We start from the raw sequence: 24,293 nt of genomic DNA, 5'->3' as shown, positions 1-24,293 counted from the left end.
ACAATATAAATACCAAATATTAAAAATTTTGCATGTAAACAATAAACATTTAATAATATATATACAACGATCAGCCACAACATTAAAACCACCTGCCTAATATTGTGTAGATCCCCCTCGTGCCCCAAAACATCGCCAACCCGCATCTCAGAATAGCATTCTGAGATGATATTCTTCTCACCACAATTGTACAGAGTGGTTATCTGAGTTACCGTAGACTTTGTCAGTTTGAACCAGTCTGGCCATTCTCTGTTGACCTCTCTCATCAACAAGGCATTTCCATCCACAGAACTGCCACTCACTGGATGTTTTTTATTTCTGGCACCATTCGGAGTAAATTCTAGAGACTGCTGTGTGTGAAAATCCCAGGTGATCAGCAGTTACAGAAATACGCAAACAGCCCATCTGGCTCCAACAATCATGCCATAATCACTTAGATCAAATTTTTTCCCCATTCTTATGGTTGATTTGTACATTAACTGAAGCTCCTGACCCGTATCTGCGTGATTTTATGCACTGCACTGCTGCCACATGATTGGCTGATTAGATAATTATATGGATGATTGTTGGTGCCAGATTTGAGTATTTCTGTAACTGCTGATCTCCTGGGATTTTCACACACAAGTCTCTAGAATTTACTCTGAATGGTGCCAAAAACAAAAAAACATCCAGTGAGTGGCAGTTCTGCGGATGGAAATGCCTTGGTGATGAGAGAGGTCAACAGAGAATGGCCAGACTGGTTCGAACTGACAAAGTCTACGGTAACACCGATTACCGCTCTCTCTTTCTCTCTCTCTCCCTCTCTCTCTCTCTCTCTCTCTCTCTCAAAAAATAAATAAAATAAATTTTAAAAAAAATAAATAAAAATTAGAGTTGTCAGTAGATTACATTTTTACTCGCGATTATTCTCATGATTTTTCATAGTAAATCGCAATTAATCTCAGATTTTAAAAGTGCTGATATTTGACTCTATATATACTTATTTCCTGTCAGAATGCATTTATTTCCTTCTTTGGAAAGAACAACACAATAGAACAAAACTATACGTAACAATAATGCTTTATTAACATTTTCCGAGCTCCACAGTACGAAGACAGAAATTCACTAAAATAGCACCAATTCAAGAAACATAAAAAATTGACCAAAGTCTAAGTGGAATGTTGACGGTTTGATAGAACTACTATTCATTGCAATGCACATGAAATCTCTTAAACCCTCATCCTCCACAATATTTATCGTCATCAGGCTGTCTTTTCACTTTGGATATGCACATGATTTGTTTCAGGGCAGCAAGCGCCGTGTTGAACTCCATATGAAAAGCGCGTCTTGTTCTGCTTTTAGCGCTGGCACTGTCGATGGAAATGTAATTCATCCAAATTGTCTGGTAATCATTAGCTGACGCTTCAGAAGCTCGGCAGCAACGGATACAAAGTTGAAATTATGTTACATTTGAGCAGAGCGTCAAAAGACCCTCCACGGGAGAACATGATGTGCAGTAGGCTTGTAAGAATTGACATGCTATGTGGTAAAATGCTGACTTACAAAAGACGCAAAGAACGTAACTTTTGTCACAAGTCCCATCAGCGTTTGTTTTATAAGAGGTCCTTTCTCTGGCACGAACTCACTGCTGTGTGTTTGTTTGTAGTGTGTAACCGAGTGTAATGTCCCAGATGGACACATCGCAAGGGTTCCGCCTTCTAACCAGTGTTCAGAACTCACACGGAGCTGAAGAAAACGTCTGAATCTAATCTCAAATCGGTACGTCTTAATCGCGATTAAGAAAAAATGAACGCGTTATCCATTTTAAACTAATCGCATGCGTTAATGTATACATATATAAATTATGTACATTTATATATATATATATATATATATATATATATATATATATATGATATATATATAGATATATAAAACATACTGTATAACTGAGTACATGAAATGAGAGCCATAATAAACTACATTTAAAGCATATGTTAAGTCTCTCTGGTTCTCTCTCTGATATGAATAACAGACCACTTTCCCACCCTGATGTAAAAGTGTCCTGAAAGAGCCTTGACATTATTATTTATTGTCAACATTTAACATATCAGGACTTATCCATGTTACCTATAGCTCACATCTTTTTTATTTTGTCTTTTCAGTAATAAACGTTAACATGGTGTTCCTGTTCATGGTAGAGCCTAGGCGATGGAGAACTGTTCGGAGACAGCAGAGTAAATAATAGAGCATGTGTGTTTTTGTGCTGTAGTTATAAGCAGGCAAATAAAACACAAGGCTGCTGATGATCTTTCAAGAAGTTCAAAATAAATTTCAGTGATTCTTTATTATTTTACCAGGCTTAATAGAGCTCTATTCTTGTGTCACCTACTTTTTGGCAATCTCTTGACAGTCCCCACAATCAAAAATCTGCTACTTACAGAGACTTACTCAAGATCTAAAAAATACAAACATGTTTCTATAAAGGTTAGCTTTTGAGGTTGCGTTAGGGTATAGGAAATATTATTGCCTTATTTTAAAAACACACGTATGTGTTCTGCAGGTGGAGAGGCTCTAGACGAGTGTGGTCTGCGTTACCTGTTGGCCATGAGGTTACACACCTGTCTGCTTACCTCCCTGCCCCCCCTCTACAGGATACAGCTACTGCATCAAGGTAACACACACATACTGAAACCACACACTCATTTGCACATACACTGGTGTTGCAGTCTCACCTGGTTGTTTGTGTCCAGGTGTGTCCACGTGTCACTTTGCATGGGCATTTCACTCTGAGGCTGAGGAGGAGATGCTGAACATGATTCCAGCCATGCAGAGAGGAGATCCACAGTGGTCTGAACTCAGAGCGGTGGGCGTCGGCTGGTGGATCCGAAACATTAACACACTCAGACACATGGTGGAGAAGGTGAGACCCCATGAAATCTATGCTACTGTCCTCCTAAAAGATGGGAAAATGATCTTTTTGCAGATGTAGCTGTTTCAAATTTACAATTTTTCTCTTCTGGGGAAATGGACCAAAATGTTGTCCAATTAAAAGCTTTTTAGAATCAGAATGTTCCTTTTCATATATTTTAAATGCCACCTGCTACCAACTAGCAATAGCAGGAAAAAAAGCTGCACTCATCAAGCTATTTCGTGGGATCGTTAACATTAAAGGGATGTGTTCCTTAATAGTTTCTTAGGTTTTTCCTGGAACTTTCTTATCTATTAACTTTCTATTTGACTTTTACTAACTTTCCACCAGTTGTACCCCTAACTGTAATTCTAAACATACCTCTAAAATTGTTCACACATTTTTCAGTCACTCTGGGCATTTTATCATCAAGCATTAAATAAAAACAAAACATTTTGAGTTGCTGTTTCATGCAGTGTGGTTTATTCAATTAATTTCAAAAATGTATTAATTACCCTTAATTGAACTGTAGAAAGTTTTACAAGAAATGTCATGTCTTTCATTCAGATTAAATCAGTTTCACTGAGTCAACATAATACCAACATAGTTGGTTTCATTCAAATTAATGTACCATAGTTGTTTTAACTTAACTTAATTAGGTTCATCAAACTCGATTTACTAAGATTTATTTAAGACATTTTATCATGTTGGACCAACTCAATTTATTTTATTAATCATTAGTAACATCCGTTTAGCAAATGTAAATAGATAAACACATTGAAATCAAGTTGTGACAAAATGTTCTGGAATTGTGTTGCCTTGGTTTATTTTAATAAAGTAAATTGAACAAGCAGCAAAATCCTTTTTTTTTTTTTTTTTTTTTTTTTTGTGCCGTTCAGTTTCAATCTTCAGTTCTGTTCCAACCATTAAGTTTAATTTAACTTTAATTTTGTTTGATTTTAATTCAGTGCAGCTTAATTATCATGACTTTGGTGTGATAATATTGTACAGTTTATGTTTAATGGAGTCCAAAGTATGAAACCATGTAAAAAATCTAGGATTTTATTTTTTTATTTTTTATTTTTTCCTCTCTTTTTAATTATTTTTTTTTAAACTTGGGGAATGTTGTATAAAATTAGAAAACAATGCAAAAAAAAAAAAAAAATATATATATATATATATTTAGTGATGCTCTAAGTCTTTTGGACACCACTGGATATTCAATTTAATTCAAAATCTAAATAAATCTCTCCCTTTGTTTGTGCATTAGGTGGCTAAAGCAGCGTTTCAGAGGAATAATGATCCACTGGACGCAGCTCTCTTCTATCTGGCTATGAAGAAGAAAGCTGTGATCTGGGGTCTCTTCAGGTACCCTTTAAACACACTCATATACTGTGTGATATTCCTCTTTGGATGGTGTTACTGTAGGCATTGCTGAAGGATAAACAGAAGCTGCGAAGTATCTGTATGTTTACGCATGTATTGATTTATGTGTAGGTCTCAACACGAAGAGAAGATGACCCAGTTTTTCAGTCATAACTTCAGTGAGGATCGCTGGAGGAAGGCGGCTTTGAAGAACGCTTTCTCTCTCCTGGGAAAACAGCGCTTTGAGCAATCTGCCGCATTCTTCCTGCTTGCCGGATCCCTAAAAGATGCCATCGAGGTCTGTACCGCTTTTACCACACTGAAATTCCCTCCCTGAAGAATATAGAGAAATTGTATTGTCCAGAGTTTACTGACTTCAGGTTGTGTTTGTCTGTAAACTGTGGATTGTGATATAACAGCCCTGAGTGCAGTCAGTCTAAACATCACAGATAAACTCCACTGATGTGCAGATGACAGATTTAGTTTACCTTGGGCCTGATGTCTGAAAGCATTCTGTCAAAACACACTGATTACAACAGTCCTGCAGAGAGTGTGATGATACACAGATTGCTTACATGAGACGTGTGGAGTTATGTTAGCAATATGGATGAACTCCACAAATGCCACAAAGTGTAATTTAGTCCTTTTTCATTTCAAACTGAGTCGGTAGTGACTTTGGTGGTAAATATCCAAATAACACATGCTGGAGAAACTCACTAAGGCACTTATACATACTGTAATTGGGTGAAACTCACACGAACATGTCCGGGTCATATTTCACCTAAATGAAAAACAAAAAGTGATTATATTATGCATAACGAACATTAAACCTATTTTAGGACCATGGTGACTTTTTACATTTTTATGACGCATTTCCTTCGCAATTTTCATTACCATAGTGAATGCTGACATTTGACTTTATTTGCAAACAAAATACCACCATGATATATATAAAACATACTAACATAATGTATAAATGCATAAATAATGATATTTAAATGTATAAATAATATTTATAAACAATATGTGATTATTGCTATTGTATTGCAGTCATAAAAATAAAATAAAAATTCTCTATTACAGTCATGACAATAAGATTTTACACATAATGGTAATGAGAATAGTGTGGAGGACCAAATTACTAAAAATGAAATCAGATAAATTATTTAACACATAATGGAAATTTAAAATACATTATGATTTTTTAAAATGTATGATGTGTTTCCTCCTCAATTCTCATTACAAAAAGCAAACAACTGACACCATTCTTTAAATGCTTAAAATTATATATATTATTATATATACAATAATGTATATAAGAAATACTACCATGATGTATACAGGCTTTTATGTATATATATATATATATATAAAATGAAATCGTTAAAAACAAATTATAAAATAATTTAATTAATCATTATACTGTATCACAAAAAAAAAAATCATATATCCTGTATATCCCTTGTATTACATTTTAGCATTAGTTTGCATCTATTTTCATTTTTAGAATTATCTTTGGGTTATTTTTTGTTTCCGCTTAAGCATGAGCTTCATGTTTTTTTGTTTTTTCTTTTTTCTTTTCCGTTTTTATTTAGATGGTTACAGTTATCGGCACGTCACTCAGTGGGGGTCACCTTTCAAAATCTATATCTTTGGACTTTCTGGTTTGTGATTTTAGGCATGTTTTTTTTTTTTTCTTTTTTTCACACCACAGCTATGGCAGCTAAAACATAGACAATCTCTTTATTTTAAGCCATATAGAAAATTTCAGGGAAATGTTGGGTGAAATAAATGCAGTAAATGGCATTAATATTGGCTTAGGTGTGTGAACCTCTCTTGTCAGCGTTAAGCAGTATGTCCGACTGGAAAATACACAACATGATGTTGATTCTGTGAGAGAATGTAATCAATATGGAAGACGACATCCTATTCTGTAAAGGTGACAGCAACTGTCGTTGAGTGACGTGCCGATAGAATTACTGGAAAAATCAACCCAGATAATACTAAAATATAATACTAAAATGAAAATAGATGCAAACTAGAGCTAAAATGAAATACAGTGATTTATTTATTTAGTGATTCAATGGTTAATTTGATCATTTTATAGTTTATATTAAACAATTTCATTATGCATTTAATGATACAGTATATTTAAATATTAAGTTAATGATTTCATTTTGAGGAATTTAGCCCTCCATAGAATTGAGAAAAAATGAGTTAAAACACTTTCTGTTGAATTTGAGGTGAAATATAATCCGCAAATGCTCTTGGAAGGTTTTATGACATTTATTTTCTCTCTCTGTTTGTCTCTGATTTTCTGGTAGGTTTGTCTGGAGAAGATGGAGGACATCCAGCTTGCGATGATCGTGGCACGTCTGTATGAAGCTGATTTCGAGAGCTCCTCCACCTGTAAAGGGATCTTGTATGAGAAGGTTCTCGGCTGCAACAGAGATGGTAGCGGCTTCTCCTGTACTAAACTGCATCCTGACCCGTTCCTGAGGAGCATTGCTTACTGGATCATTAAGGACTACACCAGAGCCCTGGACACACTGCTGGAGCAGATTCACAAAGAGGATGACCAGAACCCTGGTGAGATGCAGATCTCAGTGTTTTACCATGGTAAAGGGGTGTCAAGATCCGACGTGAAACAGAGCCTCAAGTGGCTTATAGCTTTTATAAAAGAGCAGCAATATGAGAAGACACCAATAAATACATACATTTATAAAATACTAGTAGTCAGAATATAAAATTCTTCCAAGTAAAATATAGTTCATTAGCCTCACTCTGGTTTATGGTTTTCTTTTTCTTTTTCTTTTTATTCTCTCTTTATTAGGAAAGATATCAAACATAGTGTAACAAGGAAAGGTATATCATCAAAATTACATTTTGCTGTGGGTCTAATTTCAATACCAACTTGAATTACATTATATTTCCTGATTATTTTAACTATTTACTGATTAACAGAAGGATGTCACACTCGACTTTTATATTGACCTCTTTTCCAAAATCCCTGGATGTCTGCCTCTTTCTCCCAGTCACCCTATTCTATCACATCTCATATGTCATTTAGACCCCCTCACCCCTTTTAAATTTTACACCAAGTCTGCTCTAGATGGAGTAATATACTCTATCCATTTTGACCACAGCTGAGGGTCATTGTTAGTCTCTCCATCACATAAATCTCACGTATGACATTGATCCAGTCTTCTAGTATAGGTGTTTCTGGCTGGAGACACTTTCTGATCACTGTTTTTTCCCCTGCAATCAATAATATTCTTATTAAATATTTATATATTTCCATATTAGGAACAGTGATGCCAAAGTAAAGGGTATAGAGACTTTGAATATGGTCTCCAAACATTTATGGATTTCTTACCAGTACATTGAGATCTTAGAGCATCCCCAAAATATATGATAATGTTTAGCTTCTTGTGCTCCACGTAATCTTCAGCAACTAAGAATATTTTTTGGAATCTTTTCTGTACAGGTGTGATGAAAAACCTATGTTTTTCCAAATTCTCATCATGATGAGAAAATTGTTGTTTTCCATTGCGATTTGTAAATATTCTCCCAGTCTTCATCTGAAATCACGAGATTTCCATCCCTTTCCCATTTTGTTTTAATGTACTGAGTGTTTTCTGATTTAGAATCCTGAAAGCCTCTATATAATCTAGCAATTACTCTATACTTATTTTCCATTTTATATGCAGAGATGAAGACCTTAAATATTTCATCATCTGTCCACCTAGGACTGTCCCTCATAATAGTATTAATCCTGTGCCTCATTTGTAAGTATCTATAAAAGTCTTGATTCTCTCATTTGTACTCTAACTTTATTGTTTCAAAATCTTTCAACACTCCTTGGTGCATAAAAGTGCAATAAGCTGTGAGACCTTGAGTCTCCATAGTTTAAATCTGTTGACTATACTATTTCGAATAAAGTTAGTATCGTATGCACACCATCTTAATATTTTCTCCGCTTCATGTAGATAAACTTTTTTAACCACTTCCTGCCAAATCCTTAAAGAAAATGTTATCCACAGATTTTTATTGTCAATAAGGTCCTTAGTCCATTTATTATCAGCCATCATAGCCTGAATTGGTTGTCCCTTTGAATTTTCCATCTCAATTTCTTTCCATCTGGCAGAGAAGTTCAGGTTACATAAGCATACTAGTGATCTCAACTGTGCTGCATAGAAGTAATCCCTCAGAAGTAATCCCTCTTTTTTGTGTTGTTGTAAATGCCAGATTATATGCAGTGTACGTCCAATACTGTCTTGTGTCTGTCTTTGTCTAATAAATCCTGTTTGATCTAAATTAATAAGATTTGGTAAAATTCTATCTAGCATTTTGGCCAGTATTGCTGTATATAGTTTGTAATCTATATTTAAAACTGAAATTGGACGATAATATTTGCAGTTTAATTTGTCCTTTCCCTCTTTTGGAATCACTGAGATTGTAGCCTCCCTCCACGATGGAGGGATCTCACCCTTTTGAAATACCTAGTGACATACTGCCTGCAGTCTTGGAGTTATGAATTCTCAAAATGTTTTATACCATTCAGAAGTAAATCTATCAGTACCTGGGCTTTTATGAGCTTTTAATCTAGTAATTGCTGTTTATCTCCTATTCAGTGATATCCGCTAATAGACTGTTCTTTAGTAACTGCTGTTTACTAAGTTAACAGTGAAGGATATATATTATATTATCTGTGTTGTTCATTGTGTATTACAGGTTGGGAGTAAAGATTTCTATAGTATGATTCAAAGCTCTGTTGTATGTCTTCCAAATTATGATGTTGTACATTAGTTTGGGGCTCTCTTATTTTGTAAATTGTAGTGTCTGCATGCTTTTTCCTTAATTTATATGCTAATAATTTCATTGATTTACCTCCTGTCTCGTAAAAAATCTGTTTGAGAAAAAAATAGCTTTTTTGTATTTCATCTGAAAGCAATGAATCTATCTCCCGTTGTAATTTGTGAATCTCCAGTTTCTTACTAGGATCTGCTGTGTTCTTGTGGGTCCTTGTAATTCTCTTAATTGTAATTGCAAGTTATTAAGTTTCCCTTGTTTTATTTTCTTCAATACTGATGTGTAGGCAATGATTTCCCCCCTCAGTACCGCTTTACAAGCATTGATAGTGACACCTTCCCATTGTTGTTCTCTTTAATAATAGGTCTCAATTTCATTTTGAAATTTTTACATGAAGATTATTCAGTATATTTGAGTTTAACTTCCAAAGGGTTGATCTTGGGTTGCTGTTCATTATTATATCCATTTTTATAGGTGAGAGATCCGATATATCAATTGTACCAATTTCTGATGATTGGACAATGTCTGTCTCTCAAAAATATGAAGAAATAATCGGTTCTTAACGTATGTTGAGTGAGGAGCAGAAAAATGGGTGTAGTCTCTTCCAGATGTAAAGAAATCCCTCCAAACATCAGTGATACCAATTTATTTTATAGTGGAATTAATTTGACTACTTATATGATTCAGGTAAAACATATTTTTCCCTGATGAATCCATTTTAGATAAACGAATATTCATGTCTCCTCCACATATAAGAATCCATTTAGACTCTATAGATATCATGTCAAAAATGTGTTTATAGAACGACCATTCACTTCCTGGGGGTGTGTAAATGTTAAATATTGTTACCAGTGTTCCATTTGTTCTTCCCTTAATCAAAATTCAACCTTCTTTATCCTTCTTTTCAGTCAAATGTTCATAATTAATATGCCTCGAACGCAGCCCCTCTTCTGTGGCCAGATTTGCAAGAGGAGAATCATGCATATTTATATCCCCCTTGTTGGAGTTTTAGATGTTCTGTTTCATTAAGATGTGTCTCTTGATGGAGGGCGATGTGCGCCTTTTCTTTCTTTAATTTTGTGATTATTTTAGATCTATTTTGGAGATTAAGTACGCCGTTTACATTGAAAGAGACGCTCTGATTTTTAACCTTCATCACATGTATAATAGGTTAATCTCATCTTGTAGTACCTATCTATTACCACTTGTCGGCGTAACATCCTCTTGGCTGCATTGAACAATAGCCAAGTAACAACAATAAACATATACAATAACTGGAGCACATAAAATGTACGTTATTATTAACCAGAACTTTGAAGACTTCCAAAGGTGGGGTTTTCAAAGTAACCCTGCGTGTGTCTAAAAAAGACAAAACTAAGGAGGGTAGGCCCTGTGCAACCAGGCCATCCTTCCTACTGAGCCTTCAATTTGTTTTTGTTTTACTGCTTGTGTGAAATGGAAACTTAAGTGGAATATGTGAGTTACTGAATTTTTAACAGGACTGTTTCCCTGTCTTTCAGATGTGCTGGTTAAATCCTGTAACCCTGTCGTCTTCAGTTTCTATAACTACTTGCGCGCACATCCTCTGATCATTCGCCGGCACTTCGCCAACCCCGAGGCGTCTCTGGATGTGGTCGGTCTAACAACAGAATGCAGCAGTGCTGACGAAATCAACCTGATAGAGCGGAAACTCTTCTTCACCACCGCTAATGCTCACTTCAAGGTGGGCTGTCCACTCCTGGCCCTCGAAGTTTTATCCAAGATCCCCAAGGTCACTAAGAAAGCATTGTCTCTGAGTAAGGGCTCCTCCGTAGCCAACGTCAGTGCCGCCCAACCGCGGGAGAATGGAGGTAAGAAGGGAGATCTGGGCTGGGGCGCTCCTGCCGCACTGAGTCAGACCTGGGGAGCGGACTCTTCCGCCGGGCTGGAATGGAGTCAGCCAATGATTAAAATGGAGGATGAAGGTCTACAGCTGGACTGGGGTGATGATAAAGAGGAAGATGAGGATGAGGAGGTTGGGCTGACGATGAAGAAGCCAGAGGCGGAAGAGGAGCAGTCCAGAAAGCCGGCTAAAGGCTTGGCGCTGCAGCACAAGGACTCCATGGGCAAATCAGAGGTGGATGTGATCGCAGAACAGCTCAAATTCAGAGCCTGTTTGAAGATCCTGATGACAGAGCTGCGGACGCTGGCGACGGGTTACGAGGTGGATGGTGGGAAACTGCGATTTCAGCTCTACAACTGGCTGGAAAAGGAGATAGAGGCCATGCACCTTATCTGCAACTATAAGGTCGGTGCTCAGCTTCTCACTGTGACCTTTGATTTCAAGCTCAGAACCTTTATTAAGACTTTGATAAACCAAACAATGCATTCCTTTTCAGAGAGGAGCACCTGTATTCCATGCAGTGTCAGAAATTACATTCATTTAGGGACAATATTTGAAACTTGTTTAATGACATGATATTTAGGAAACTCAATAGTTAATAAAAAGGGCAATAAAATCATTGTGATATTCACAATGTTGATAAATGTTATATTGCCAGCAAAACAATATTGAATATATTGTAAATATCAGATACATTGCTCTGTTTTTTTATCAGGTTGATGCGAAGACGGCTATAGGTCAGCTGGAGAAATGGGGTGGCGATGGATCTCTGGATCTGGAGGACTCTCTGATCCGAGGTGACGCAGGCGTGTATGAACGACACCAGATGGAACGCCGGCGTCTGCAAGCCAAACAGCTGCATGCGGAGCGGAGGAAAGCCTGGCTGATGAAGAACCAGGCCCTGCTAAGAGTCTTCCTCAGCTACTGCAGTCTGCATGGGGCCAAGGGTGGAGGAGTGACCTCAGTCAGGATGGAGCTGCTCTTCCTGCTACAAGAATCACAGCAGGTCAGTATACGTGATTGAGCGAGAGATAGAGTATGCACAGATAGTTTTAAAGCTAAATGGATGCAGAAGTTAAAATACTTTCTCCTATCCCATCTTAGTATGCAGAGAAACTGTAAGTAAGCATTCGTAGGTTAATTTTCTCGAAAATGTCTTTGTCTCTTTGGCACTATAAAAATTCCTCTGTATAATTTGTGCTACCTGTCCAGCCCAACACAACAACATCGACTCAGGTGTGTGGGAAAACTTTGAGATTTTCCTGAATCAGAGCTAAATGCATGCTCGATGTTTCAACTAAAGTCCATATGAATGTAATTTATTTCCAGTTTGAAGCTGAAGCTTTGAGTGAAATGGTGTGTGTAAACAAGGTGGAAATACACATTATTGAGTCGTGAAACAACACATGCACATAACCGCATTTACCGCGAGCGCTATGCGAGCTCGAATGGTTAATGTGCTTCATGGTCAATGAAGTCTCCATGGTCCATGAGTGATTAACATAAACAGTTGCTTATGTCTTACATGAATGCAAACAGGTGCAACAGATCAGGTATGTGTCAAAATATCAGATCTGTTCATAAGACTTTGCAGTGTAAACTCACTAATGCAGCCTAATAGATCTGCTGCTGTTTATTATGTTGCTAATATTAATCAAGCAACAATACTGGAATGAAAGCCACTGACTGCTCTTTTTATTTATTTGTTATTATTAGCCTATGTTCTTAGTTTACTTATGTCAGTCTGTTTCCCGAGGATGTTTTTTCTTGTTTTATGGATGTTTATAGATTTTGACCAGAAAATATGACACAAATACTCAATAAAAAAGTGCTGTTGTTTTTTTGTTTTGTTTTGTTTTTTTGCAGTGTAATTATTTCATTAATTTACTTTTGAGAAAATGTTGGTGTCCTTACTGATGTTATACATTTTGGGGGGAATAAGGGCAGACATGAGGTTTAATGCACAACTTTAACTTTTCAAGATTTTGAAAGATTTGAAAAAAAGAAAATAGCATGTATTCTCTTGGAGTCCTTTGTGTCCCTTATTGGATAGTTTCTGTAAAATTCAGTTTAAAAGAGTCATACCACACTGACTTCCGTAGACTCACAATAGAAAAGAGCAAATGTCACACAATGGACGGCAACAGTTACCAAGGTAATTTTGGTCAGTAACGTATTCATGGCCATGGTTAAGCGGCTGATCAATCGAATATAATCAATATAATAGTTCTTGTGAGTAAGTGTCAGAGGTTGTCATATTTCTGTATGTTGGGTTTTGATTGGATGTTTGTATGTTGCATCAGGAAATGACCGTGAAGCAGCTTCAGTCGCCCCTACCCCTTCCCACCACTCTGCCCCTGCTGTCGGCCAGCATCGCCCCCACAAAGACTGTCATCGCCAACCCCGTCCTGCACCTCAGCAACCACATACACGACATCCTCTACACCATCGTCCAAATGGAGGCTCCGCCACACCCAGACATACTGGACGATCGGGTGAGAGACACATACACACACACACACACAGATTACTGAGAGGAAGAGAAAAACAAATTGACTTGTCTTAATATCTCATGCAATTTTGCTTCTCAAATAAATGTATCTTGTTTTAAGGATGTTTAGATAGTTACTTGAAAACAAGACAAAAATACCGATTAAGTAAATTATATTATACAGTGTGTGGAAGAAATTAAAGTGCAACCTAAGACTAGGTGTGTGTCTTATTCTGCATGTGTTTCAGGTAAACGCTCTACACACTCTTGCTGCATCTCTGTCAGCTTGTATCTATCAGGCGCTGTGTGACAGCCACAGTTACAGGTACACACACACACACACACACACCTACAAATAGACACATTATCCACTTAATGTAATCGGCCAAAAAAATAAAACATTCTGTCATAATTTTCGAGAATTTATGAAGAATATCCTAGCCACTCTTTTCCACATAATAAAAATGAATGGGGACAAGTTTTCAGCAAAGCAAGGTTGAGGAAATGATGATAGAATTTTCAATTTTGGGTGAACTAACTATCCTTTAAAATGCCTCTAAAGAGGTTGTAGGGGCTTGTATTTTTATCCGCATAATGAGAACAGTGATCCATCCTGCTATCTCACACACATACACTCTGTATCTGACTTACTCCCTCCTGCTGGTGTGTATGTGTGTGTGTGTTCAGCAGTCAGTCGGAAGCCAGTCAGTTCACAGGGATGGTGTATCAGGGGCTGTTACTAAGCGACAGACGTCGACTTCGCACAGAGAGCATCGAGGAACATGCCACGCCCACCTCCGCCCCGGCACAATGGCCAGGTAACAAACATCAGACTACATCGAACACAACCAGAGAAATGGTATATTCACACACACCCTGCCCAAGTGATGACACATTCTGTGCAGAGAGGACAACAAAACCTTTGGATCCTATTTCTAATAAATGCACCTGGTTGTATTGTGCACAATTCACCAGAAACACTGTTCTAAAGTTTTTGTTTTCATAAACTTTCATCAAAATGCCCATTCAGTGACTTTGCAGTGTCTTTTCTTTTCTACTGATGTAACCAAAGCTATGTAGGCAGGGGGAAATAATATTAACCAATAATATCAACAAACAAAAAATACTTGAATACTTGTGTCCTGTGACCAGGTCTGATTTCATGTTGGTATAGAGCAGCCACTTTTCAAGCCCCTTAAAAAAAATTTCCACTGAATATTTTATTATCTGTTTCATGAGAATTACACATAATACCTTCAACAGCATCACACTGTGAAAGTTTAATACATTGTGAATGCTGTTTCATGTTGTCTTCAAAAAGAAAATGATGAACATGGTGATCAGAGAGGGAAGCAGTGGTAAAGAGAGGAGTGAAATAATCTTTGTGACTGTTAGATTTAGATAATAAAATGTAGTTGCCTAAAATGAGAATCTACTGTAAATACAGAATTGTACGCACACACACAAAGAAAGATATGTTCAATTGCTGGCTGAATGGATTGGAATGGATGGATGGATTGGATGGATTGCATTGGATTGGATTGGATTGGATTGGATTGGATGGATGGATTGGATGGATGGCTGGACAGCAGGATAGATTGGTGGATGGATGGATGATAAATATGGATGGATGGATGGACGGCCAGGTAGATTGATAGATGAATGGATGTACAGTATAGACTGAATATGTTTGATTGACTGAATGTTTGATGGATGGATGGATGAATGGATTGGATGAATGGCCGGACAGCAGGATAGATAGATGGATGGATGGATGGATGGATGGATGGATTTATTAAGTTTAGCCTTCACTTGCTAATTTTGTGTATTCTCTCTACAGGTGTGTCATCTCTGATCAGTCTGTTGGCGTGTGCTAAGGGAGACGATCACGTGCGTCTGAACGTCATGTTGTGTGAGGCCGTGGTGGCCGTGTATCTGAGTCTGTTGATTCACGGTCTGGGCACACACTCCGGTAACGAGCTCTTCCGACTGGCTGCTCACCCCCTCAACAACCGCATGTGGGCCGCCGTGTTCGGGGGTGGAGCCAGACTCATCATCAAACCCAAGCGACCTGAAATCGCTCCAGGTGAGTCTACTGACCATTGCCTCGTCGTACCTTTGAGAAGAGCGCAGGTGAGGCACTTTCGCACATAATGCCTTGTATGTAAACATATCCATTTTATATTATGTGTATTTACATTCACATTTTAAACTTGTTACATGTGAGTCGATGTCAAACCGATGTGACCGATGTTAAAATGCAAATCAACTCCAGTAATTTGCCGTCTTAAGGATCCGTAACATGTCACAGATTGCAGTCGTTCTGTTATATGTATGTAAACTGTGTTTTGGTTTCTTGATCGTCGGGTTGATAATCAGATTTCCTCTCTTGTCAGCTGCTCTCAAGGCGGCAGGGTCCGAGGGGTCAGAGGGGGTAAAGGTCACAGCTTCTGACCCTCCGGCCCTAACCGTCAGCCAAGCTCCGCCTCAAACTGAGGTCGGTGCCCACGGTAACGTCACCGTGGAAACAGCACTGCCGGATAGCTGTGAGTAAGAGCTCAGAGGCACTTTCTCCACACAGGAACAGTAAATTAGCAGGGAGTGACACACTTCCTGTGTTGTTGAAATTATCTCTTTATAGACCAGCTATTTGACTGAGTCCAGATGGGAAGAAGTGTGTGTCTGTCCCTGTGTGGAGGGGTGCTGTGTGCATTTGCAGTGCTGTTTGCTTCCTGACAAGCTTTCTTTTTTTTTCTTTTTTTTTTTTTAATGTTTTGTTTGTTATGTGTGTTTCATGCAGTTTTTTTGTTCTTGTGTGTCTATCTGGTTTTGTCTTATATTCATCTCGTCTTTTTGTGTGTGTGTGTGTGTGTGTGTGTGTGTGTGTGTGTGTGTGTGTGTGTGTGTGTGTGTGTATGTGTGTGTGTGTGTGACCATCACAGCCATTGTGGAGTCAAACAGAAAGGCAGATCTCCAGTCTGACAATAAATCAGGTACACACCTGTCTGTCTCTCTGCTTAGCCTTTTAGCTTGTCTAAACTTCCGTCTTGTTTAGCTTTGTTGTGTGTGTGTGTGTGTGTGTGTGTGTGTGTGTGTGTGTGTGTGTGTGTGTGTGTGTGTGTGTGTGTGTGGAGATAGATTTGTCGAGTGCCTCAGGCTCAAATGCACAGCAGCTGTCTTGAGTCGAGCATTCACAGAGTTTCTGCTGCTCTCTTTTGGTTTGAACCACCGCAGTAAGACTGTAAATTCAACTTGCACGTTAGACAGGTGGCACAAAGGCAGACTGTTTTTGCTCCTTTTTTAGTGTTAAGAAAGTGAGAGTAGAGGTCTGCATGGGTGTCAAGTTAAAACCTGTACCTGAGACCGTGTGACCCAACCATTACCGTCAAATTTTAAGCCGGAAGCCGACCCGAACCTGAAATTGTAGAGTAGAAGGAATCGTTGCACTCAAACAAGACTTGTATAACTTCAGGTGTGTAGAGACAAAAAAACTTGTCTGCACACTGAATGAGAAACAGACTAGAAAAAGTACATCAAAATGTTTTATTTTTTATTTTAGACTTGCTTAGTGAAAAATTGCAAAGTATAAGTTAAAACCAGACCAGCAAACAAATGTTTCAGCCCATAGCTTTTCTCAGTGCTCTTCATACAAACAACTCATCCCTTTTGTAGACACATGATTAGAGGTAGAAACCAGCTGAGCTTAATGTGGAAACTCTTAAGGTAGCAACACTAAATTACAGAGATTTCAGCAAAGTTTCAACAAAAGAAGCACAGAAAAAAGAAACAAAAAATCTATTCCACAAGAAATTACATCAAAGAAAACAACCAAGGTCCATCTCCTCATTCATGCCATTGGGAGCTAGAGAGTTCAACACAAAAATCCAGAAGGCCTCTCCCTGTAATCATTTCTTGTCCCCCCTCCTATGAGGAAGGACCCTCTCAATGCCAAGGAACTTCAAATCTGAAGAAGAATGATTAGTAGATTTAAAATGACGAAATATAGGAGTTGTCATCTTGCCTCCTGATGGCACTCGTGTTCAATCATTCTTGTGCGCAATGCACGTTTTGTTTTGCCAATATATAACAGGGGACATGGACAGATTTGGTTTTTCTTGTCTGTTTCTCATCCAGTTTGCGGACAACTTCTCTTGTGGATTCCGAACCTGAAATTGCTCATGCTGTTTATAATTTCTTCTCTAAGCAAATAAATTTGTTTCAATATGCTTTATTTTATTTAAGCATCATAGGCAACATTCTTGACTGTATAGTAACAGTACACATACAGAGTTTTAACAAGGCATGGCGGCCCCTTAGCACACCAGAGCAAAATGGGAAAAAAACATCGGCTTAACGTTTATCAAGTGCCGAAACTTTGCTTGGTGCAGAACAATCATGTGTAACAGTGAAACATTCACATGAAGTCCTCTTTGGAACCTGATTTCTTCAGAACATTGAATCTTGGTGACACCTGCACTGAAAAAGTTAGAAAGAAACAGAAAGCAGGTGTCTCGAGATGTGTTTTTAAAAATGGAAGTTGTTTTTAACTTGACACGGTGTCTAAAAAATGCAGCGATCCTACGCAAGATGCTGAAAAATACTGTGAGATGCGGCACAACGGTCAAAGTCATGTTTACATTGAAAATAATTGAAAAACAGTGCAGACGCATGCTACAAAACATGTTTGTGTGAACAGCCCCTAACTCGCTTTTCGTGCGCACTGTTTTTCATTAATTGCAAACCCAAACCCGCAGTTATACTTAAAAAATACAATTATAATAATTACCCGAACCCACTCAAATCTGACGGTTTGTCAGGTCCCGTCACGCTCATGTCACGTAGCAGACCTATTAGTGTAATTAAACGTTAATACTTCTGTTCATTAACTGATACACATGATCTCAAATTGGCAAATTAAGGGCGTTTCAGACCTATAGCTTGCTTGATTTTTTTTCCGAAATGGGCTAAAATTGCTACGATGCTGCACTGTCTTCATGGTTCGGAACACACCAAAATTGCTAAAAAGTCACATGTGAGCAAACTGTGCCCTCATTGGTCAGATTGCTTGTTCCAATGTGTCAACTGATACAAATATTGGAGTATATTTATTTTGTCACAGTTATGCAAAACTTCACCACGTGGTACCGAATGCACATTCCAGTCAGAGGTTGCACTGCAAATAAACATTATCTGAAACACGGCTGGATATGAGTTGGAAAATTTCCATTGTGGTTATTTTTTTATCCGTCATTAGTATTTCTGCATTGAAAAGTACCTGTTCTTACTGTCACGGAGCTCTCTCTCTATCCCTCTCACGCCCACACACACACACACACACATGTGTGTGCGCACACACATACACACTAAAAGAGTAAAGCCACGTTTTATCTGTCAAAAAGTTGCTGATGCCATCTTCCCTTAATCTGCTCTGCCACTATTCAATAGAGAGAAGCGATCATGCTAAAATAACCTCAGGAATTATTAAACTTCTCCCATTTTAAACGTGCAGCTATATCTAATATAGTCGCTAAAAGGCTATATCTGTGTTTTGATGATGAATTATAGTAACATGCTGACCGACATATTTCTTCTCCGCAGATTCATCTGGTATGTTCATGTTTTTTATAGGGATATTGTTTGGTCCGTTGGGTGAGATTGCATTCTCACCATAAGCGATCCGCTCCAGAGTTCGTTTGCAATCGGACCGAGAGCGATTTTTGTGGTGCGGATCTGAGTGCGATTGCCATGTTCATATATGCCTAAACGAACCAAATTAACAAAGAAAACACAGCAGGTTCCGAAAACAAATGCTCCAAACGAGCTAGGTGTGAAAACGCCCTAAGTGGGCCTGGCTGATATATATTGATCTCACTTTGGAAACTGAGAACCGTTTTATTATTTAGAACCGGTTCCATGTTTTTAAAAATATTGGAACTGTATGATTTTCATTACTTTCATTTCCGTTAACAGTTCTTGAATGTGCAGTTTTCTGCCGATGCAGATGCAACACCATACTGAACTACTCTGATAGTATTTCCTGCGCTACCATTCAGCAGCACTGCAACAATGCTATTGAATTAGCAGTGTGAAACACACATCGTGACCAGAGGTTGCACAAGAAAAAATATTTAGTAAGTTGTATAAATTTCCATCATGGTCTTTTTTTTATCAGTCATACTTGTTTTCATTTCATAAATACTGAGGCTACATTCAAGGGTGTAGCATCCATTATAATGGCACATACAGTACATGTCATATATAATGGCTTTTTGACTCAAGCGCAACAGGAGTCCTAGGGTGAAAATTCTACCTGTCAATCAACCGCTGCGATAAAACATGATTTATAAACTTTGCCTGTTATGTGTGACTTGAAAAGGAAATAACCGTCTGGTCGGAAAATTTGAAAAGTGCAAACACTCAGTGTGTACAGACTTCATGGAACTTCAGTGTGCCAGATATCAAGCACTTCAGCTCAGTTAAAACAGGTTCTCCATTGAAATAACTGAGAATTCTGCTCTAAATTTCATCTTTGCACTAAGGTTAAGTGCAAGTATAATTGGCAGAGCCATCTTTTCTGATCTTTCTTATTGTTCTGATTTCTGTTCTCATTTTATTATCATGCAGAAACACTTTGACATACTGTAATGATTTATGTATGCAGTCATGAAATCAGAGACACTGAGCTTGAAATCTGAAAAGATGTTTTCAAAAGAGACGCATATACGATCAGGTATAAATGGCGATGGCACCTGTCCACTTGTGATTGGATCGACCTAAATGCATCTTAATACCAGGCAATAAGAAGGGGCAGGGCACACACACCGTGGGAGTGAGAGAGAGAGTGAATTCAAAACTGATGTGCTAAAGTGGTTTTCTTGTTTCTTTTGTATCTGTCGGAATGACAGAAAGCATTTGAGCTTTTACTGTTTTCACCAAGGGCTTGAGAGAATTAAGTCTAAAAATGTATTACTGGTTGTTATGAAAATCTGTAGTCAAAGATACTCATTATGAGTTTTTATATCAGTATATCAGCTAAATCCTAAAACAGCACTCAGCATTCTAACCAGTGAGGGGATAGTTTCCTCACATTTGACTTTTATTTAAAGAGTTTTGGTCCGTTTTGAAATGTCGCCTTGTGAAAATGATCCAAACCAAGGAGAAAATGCAGCATTGTTACAATTTCGGCCCCTGTTTTGGAACAAATTAAGTTAATTACAGGTCTGAGAACACCAGGGGCCGCATTTACAGTGATTAAGGTTTTATTCTCATACTTGTCAGCTCTGGCATTTTGTTAAAGGGTTTTCTGGCATCGCTTTCAAAGTAGATCCTTTGATCAACACACACAGAGTGGATTTAATCACCATTCTTCCAAAATCAACCCTTTTTAACACAAGAGGGAGTTTCTCTTTGAACATTTCGACTGTTCCAGTGTGAAGTTTGAGATGAATGTTCTCTTCAGATGTGTCTGCAATCAGAGCAGATAAACACTCATTCCACACTGTCAGAATGAAAACATGCTTTAAATGTTAATGAGACACCCTTCAGCACACAGAAAACACATAAACACACACACAGAGAGAGAGAGAGAGAGAGAGATAGAGAGAGAGAATCATAGTCCAGCCACCTGAAGAGATGAGACAGACTTTATCAGTAGGCTGCATTTTAAACCTGTTTGAAAATAAATGTGTGTGAGTTTGAGGTAATTGTTGGCATGACAACATTCCTTTAACTCCACATCACAATAAATAAACCACAATCATCATCATGTTGTGTTTGAGTACATTTGTGTGATGTTAGGACCATGTCTCAAATCACTTGGTTATTGTTGTGTTTGTTAGTTGTACCTGATGAAGTGAAACAGGACAACATGGAAGGTACATTTGTGCTCAAAAGTTTGCATACACTGGCAGAAATTGTGAAATTTTGGCATTGATTTTGAAAATATGACTGATCATGCAAAAAAACAGCAGTACTGACTGACATTTTCAAGGCTTTGGATATCTTTTTATATCCTTTTCCATCTTTATAAAGTTCCATTACCTTGTTACGGAGGTCTTTTGACAGTTCTTTTCTGCTCCCCATGGCTCAGTATCTAGCCTGCTCAGTGCATCCACGTGAGAGCTAACAAACTCATTGACTATTTATACACAGACACTAATTGCAATTTAAAAAGCCACAGGTGTGGGAAATTAACCTTTAATTGCCATTTAAACCTGTGTGTGTCACCTTGTGTGTCTGTAACAAGGCCAAGCATTCAAGGGTATGTAAACTTTTGATCAGGGCCATTTGGGTGATTTCTGTTATCATTATGATTTAAAAAGGAGCCAAACAACTATGTGATAATAAATGGCTTCATATGATCAATATCCTTAAATAAAAGACAGTTTTTTTGCATGATCAGTCATATTTTCAAAATCAATGCCAAAATTTCACAATTTCTGCCAGGGTATGCAAACTTTTGAGCACAACTGTATGTGCTTTTGATGGTGTGCTGTATCCTTTTGTGTGTGTATTATTTTTATTTTATTTTTTTTTTTTTTTTGAGAGAGAGAGTGAGGTTAGAAATCACTCTCCGCCTGAGATCTAAGAGTCCTTCTGAGCTTTATTATTCACCTGCAGGGAAGACACACATCTGTAATGATGAACGGCCTGGGTGAATGTGTTCACTCATCACTGTCTGCTCTCTTTGTGCAGTCAGTGTGTTCAGACTCTTTCACAATGCAGAGCGCTACTGCCCTTAATATAGCTCGCTATGTCTGTAACTTGCTGATGTCTTAGATAAGGGACAAAACATGTTTAAAATCTGAGTTTTTATTTTTTTAATACTAAATTAATATGAAATGGATATATTTGTAGACAAATGTCTCAGCTAATGAACGAAGGGAACAGGTTTTTATAAAAATGCTTTTTTTTTATTTTATTTTTTTTATTTGTTTTTGGAAAATTGACACTTATTCACTTCATAACTTGCATCTTACTGTCATTTGTGTCAACTCCGTCAGACACACCAAAAAGCATGCTATTTTAATTTGATTCATCCAACAAGTGTAAAGTCTTTAATTATCTAATAATGGTGTTCAGTAAATGAGTTAAGTGATAAAAATACATTCAATATGTTTTTTTTCTGTTTTCATACTATTCTGAAATTCTGACGGAGTTGACAAAATGTAATATTTTTCCATCTTAACCATGTGTTGTACACTGGAGCCATTTTGGAAAAGCCACTTTTCCCTCAGATGAAGATGCCTCTATAAACTAAACTAAAATGCCAAAACTGATCCCACAATTTTAACGGAAATTATAATAATGAGAATGACTGGGTTGACAAGTTAAAGCTGTGACCGCAGAGAGATACATTGTTTGTTTAAAATATGAAAAATATCAAACGTACCAGACCACGTGTCCTACCGTTGCATCCACCATGAGCAGGAAGTGGGAAAGGGGTACTCGGAGTTAAAGCTGATAAGGACATTTTCTGATTTATTCAGTATTTTTTAAAAAATCTGACGGATTTGACACAAAGTGAGGACACAATTTTGATAGGCAGTTTTTTATGGAAAATATAATTTAAAGTTTTCTTAATGTATTGTTTGATATCTTACAGATCCCTACCTTTCATTTGATATTTATATTTATGAATTTGTTGCATTTTTAAACACTTTGTTTGGCAGTTTAATATTGTGACCTCTTGCTGAGGACAGTATGTGCTTCCAAGTATAGAGCATGCATTTAAAAAAATTCTAATGGAATTATTGTAAAATATAAGTAAAAAAATGCCCTGAGTATACACATTTCCTTTAGATTTAACTTTTCCAGTATTTTTGTTATGAATTTCTTGATTTTTAAAATAAAGATTACTTTTGTATGTAAGACACGTTTTGTCCCTTATCTCAAGAAACAGTCAGCTGTGTCCCAAATGACACACTGCACACTAGGCACTCAGTCATGTAGTGGATGATTTTTTAAAGTTTAGTATCATCTCAAATGGAACACTTAAGTTTTTTTTACTACACAGAAGTGTTCGCAGTTTAACAGCTGACAGAAGTGACGTTTCAAACGCATGCGATATGTTGCCGTTAGCTTTAGTGCGTTAGCGAACCTCAGTTCAACACTTCTATCTCACAGAGTGGGGTGATGGTAAAGCAATCAACTCACATTTGTAAGGTGCTGTCTTCACTGAAGTTTTGCTAGTTGCTACATTCTCCATTATTTACAATTGTTTTGTCAGACCAGCAACGCAGCCAGGTAACTCCGCCCCTTCCGCTACATACGGCAAGCTGCGTGCTCTGAGTGCATGAAGTATCAAATATTCCACACTCTGTTTTGACGGTTGAAGGAGTGCATCATCCGGGTACTCATAGTACACTTCTTTTTGATGCATTTTCATTGCTAACATACAACTCGCACTATTTACGCTGCAAAATGGCGTAGAATAGTGCAGAAGTGTGCGGTTTGGGACGCACATTGTCTCTGCCTGGATCTCTTTATTTTCTTTCCTATGTCTCTCGGATTTCAAATATTGCTTTATTAGCATGAAAATAGTTCACACTCTGTTTTCCACACAATATTGATAAAAGTGTTTTGTTTTTTTAAATAGTTTTCCTGCCGGGGGCCTGGGTAGCTCAGCAAGTAAAGACGCTGACTACCACACCTGGAGTCGCGAGTTCGAATCTAGGGCGTGTGCTGAGTGACTCCAGCCAGGTCTCCTAACCAACCAAATTGGTCTGGTTGCTATGGAGGGTAGAGTCATGTGGGGTAACCTCCTTGTGGTTGCTATAATGTGGTTCGCGTGGTGAGTTGTACAGGATGCTGCGGAGAATAGCGTGAAGCCTCCATACGCGCTATGTCTCCGC

At 37.8% G+C, this 24,293-nt stretch overlaps 1 protein-coding gene across 7 annotated transcripts in view; it reads left to right on the top strand.

Annotated features, from left to right (window-relative positions):
• Positions 1–24,293, top strand: part of dmxl2 (Dmx-like 2) — an 89,499-nt gene that overhangs the window by 43,135 nt on the left and 22,071 nt on the right. For 2 of the 7 annotated variants that reach the window (XM_051656692.1, XM_051656688.1), the window contains exons 19-30: positions 2,543–2,653; positions 2,733–2,902; positions 4,161–4,258; positions 4,388–4,553; positions 6,580–6,844; positions 10,588–11,354; positions 11,665–11,955; positions 13,253–13,444; positions 13,689–13,765; positions 14,128–14,258; positions 15,281–15,526; positions 16,383–16,433. In XM_051656692.1, the coding sequence (XP_051512652.1) occupies positions 2,543–2,653; positions 2,733–2,902; positions 4,161–4,258; positions 4,388–4,553; positions 6,580–6,844; positions 10,588–11,354; positions 11,665–11,955; positions 13,253–13,444; positions 13,689–13,765; positions 14,128–14,258; positions 15,281–15,526; positions 16,383–16,433 (2,565 nt within the window). The remainder of the gene's footprint in view (positions 1–2,542; positions 2,654–2,732; positions 2,903–4,160; positions 4,259–4,387; positions 4,554–6,579; positions 6,845–10,587; positions 11,355–11,664; positions 11,956–13,252; positions 13,445–13,688; positions 13,766–14,127; positions 14,259–15,280; positions 15,527–16,382; positions 16,434–24,293) is intronic. The other 5 variants (XM_051656694.1, XM_051656691.1, XM_051656693.1 and 2 more) reach the window with 3 other exon arrangements.

Source organism: Myxocyprinus asiaticus, chromosome 26, assembly GCF_019703515.2.
Source record: "Myxocyprinus asiaticus isolate MX2 ecotype Aquarium Trade chromosome 26, UBuf_Myxa_2, whole genome shotgun sequence".
Classification (NCBI taxonomy): Eukaryota; Metazoa; Chordata; class Actinopteri; order Cypriniformes; family Catostomidae; genus Myxocyprinus; species Myxocyprinus asiaticus.
Note: the sequence above shows the minus strand (reverse complement) of the source record. Positions and strands in the feature narration are given on the sequence as shown.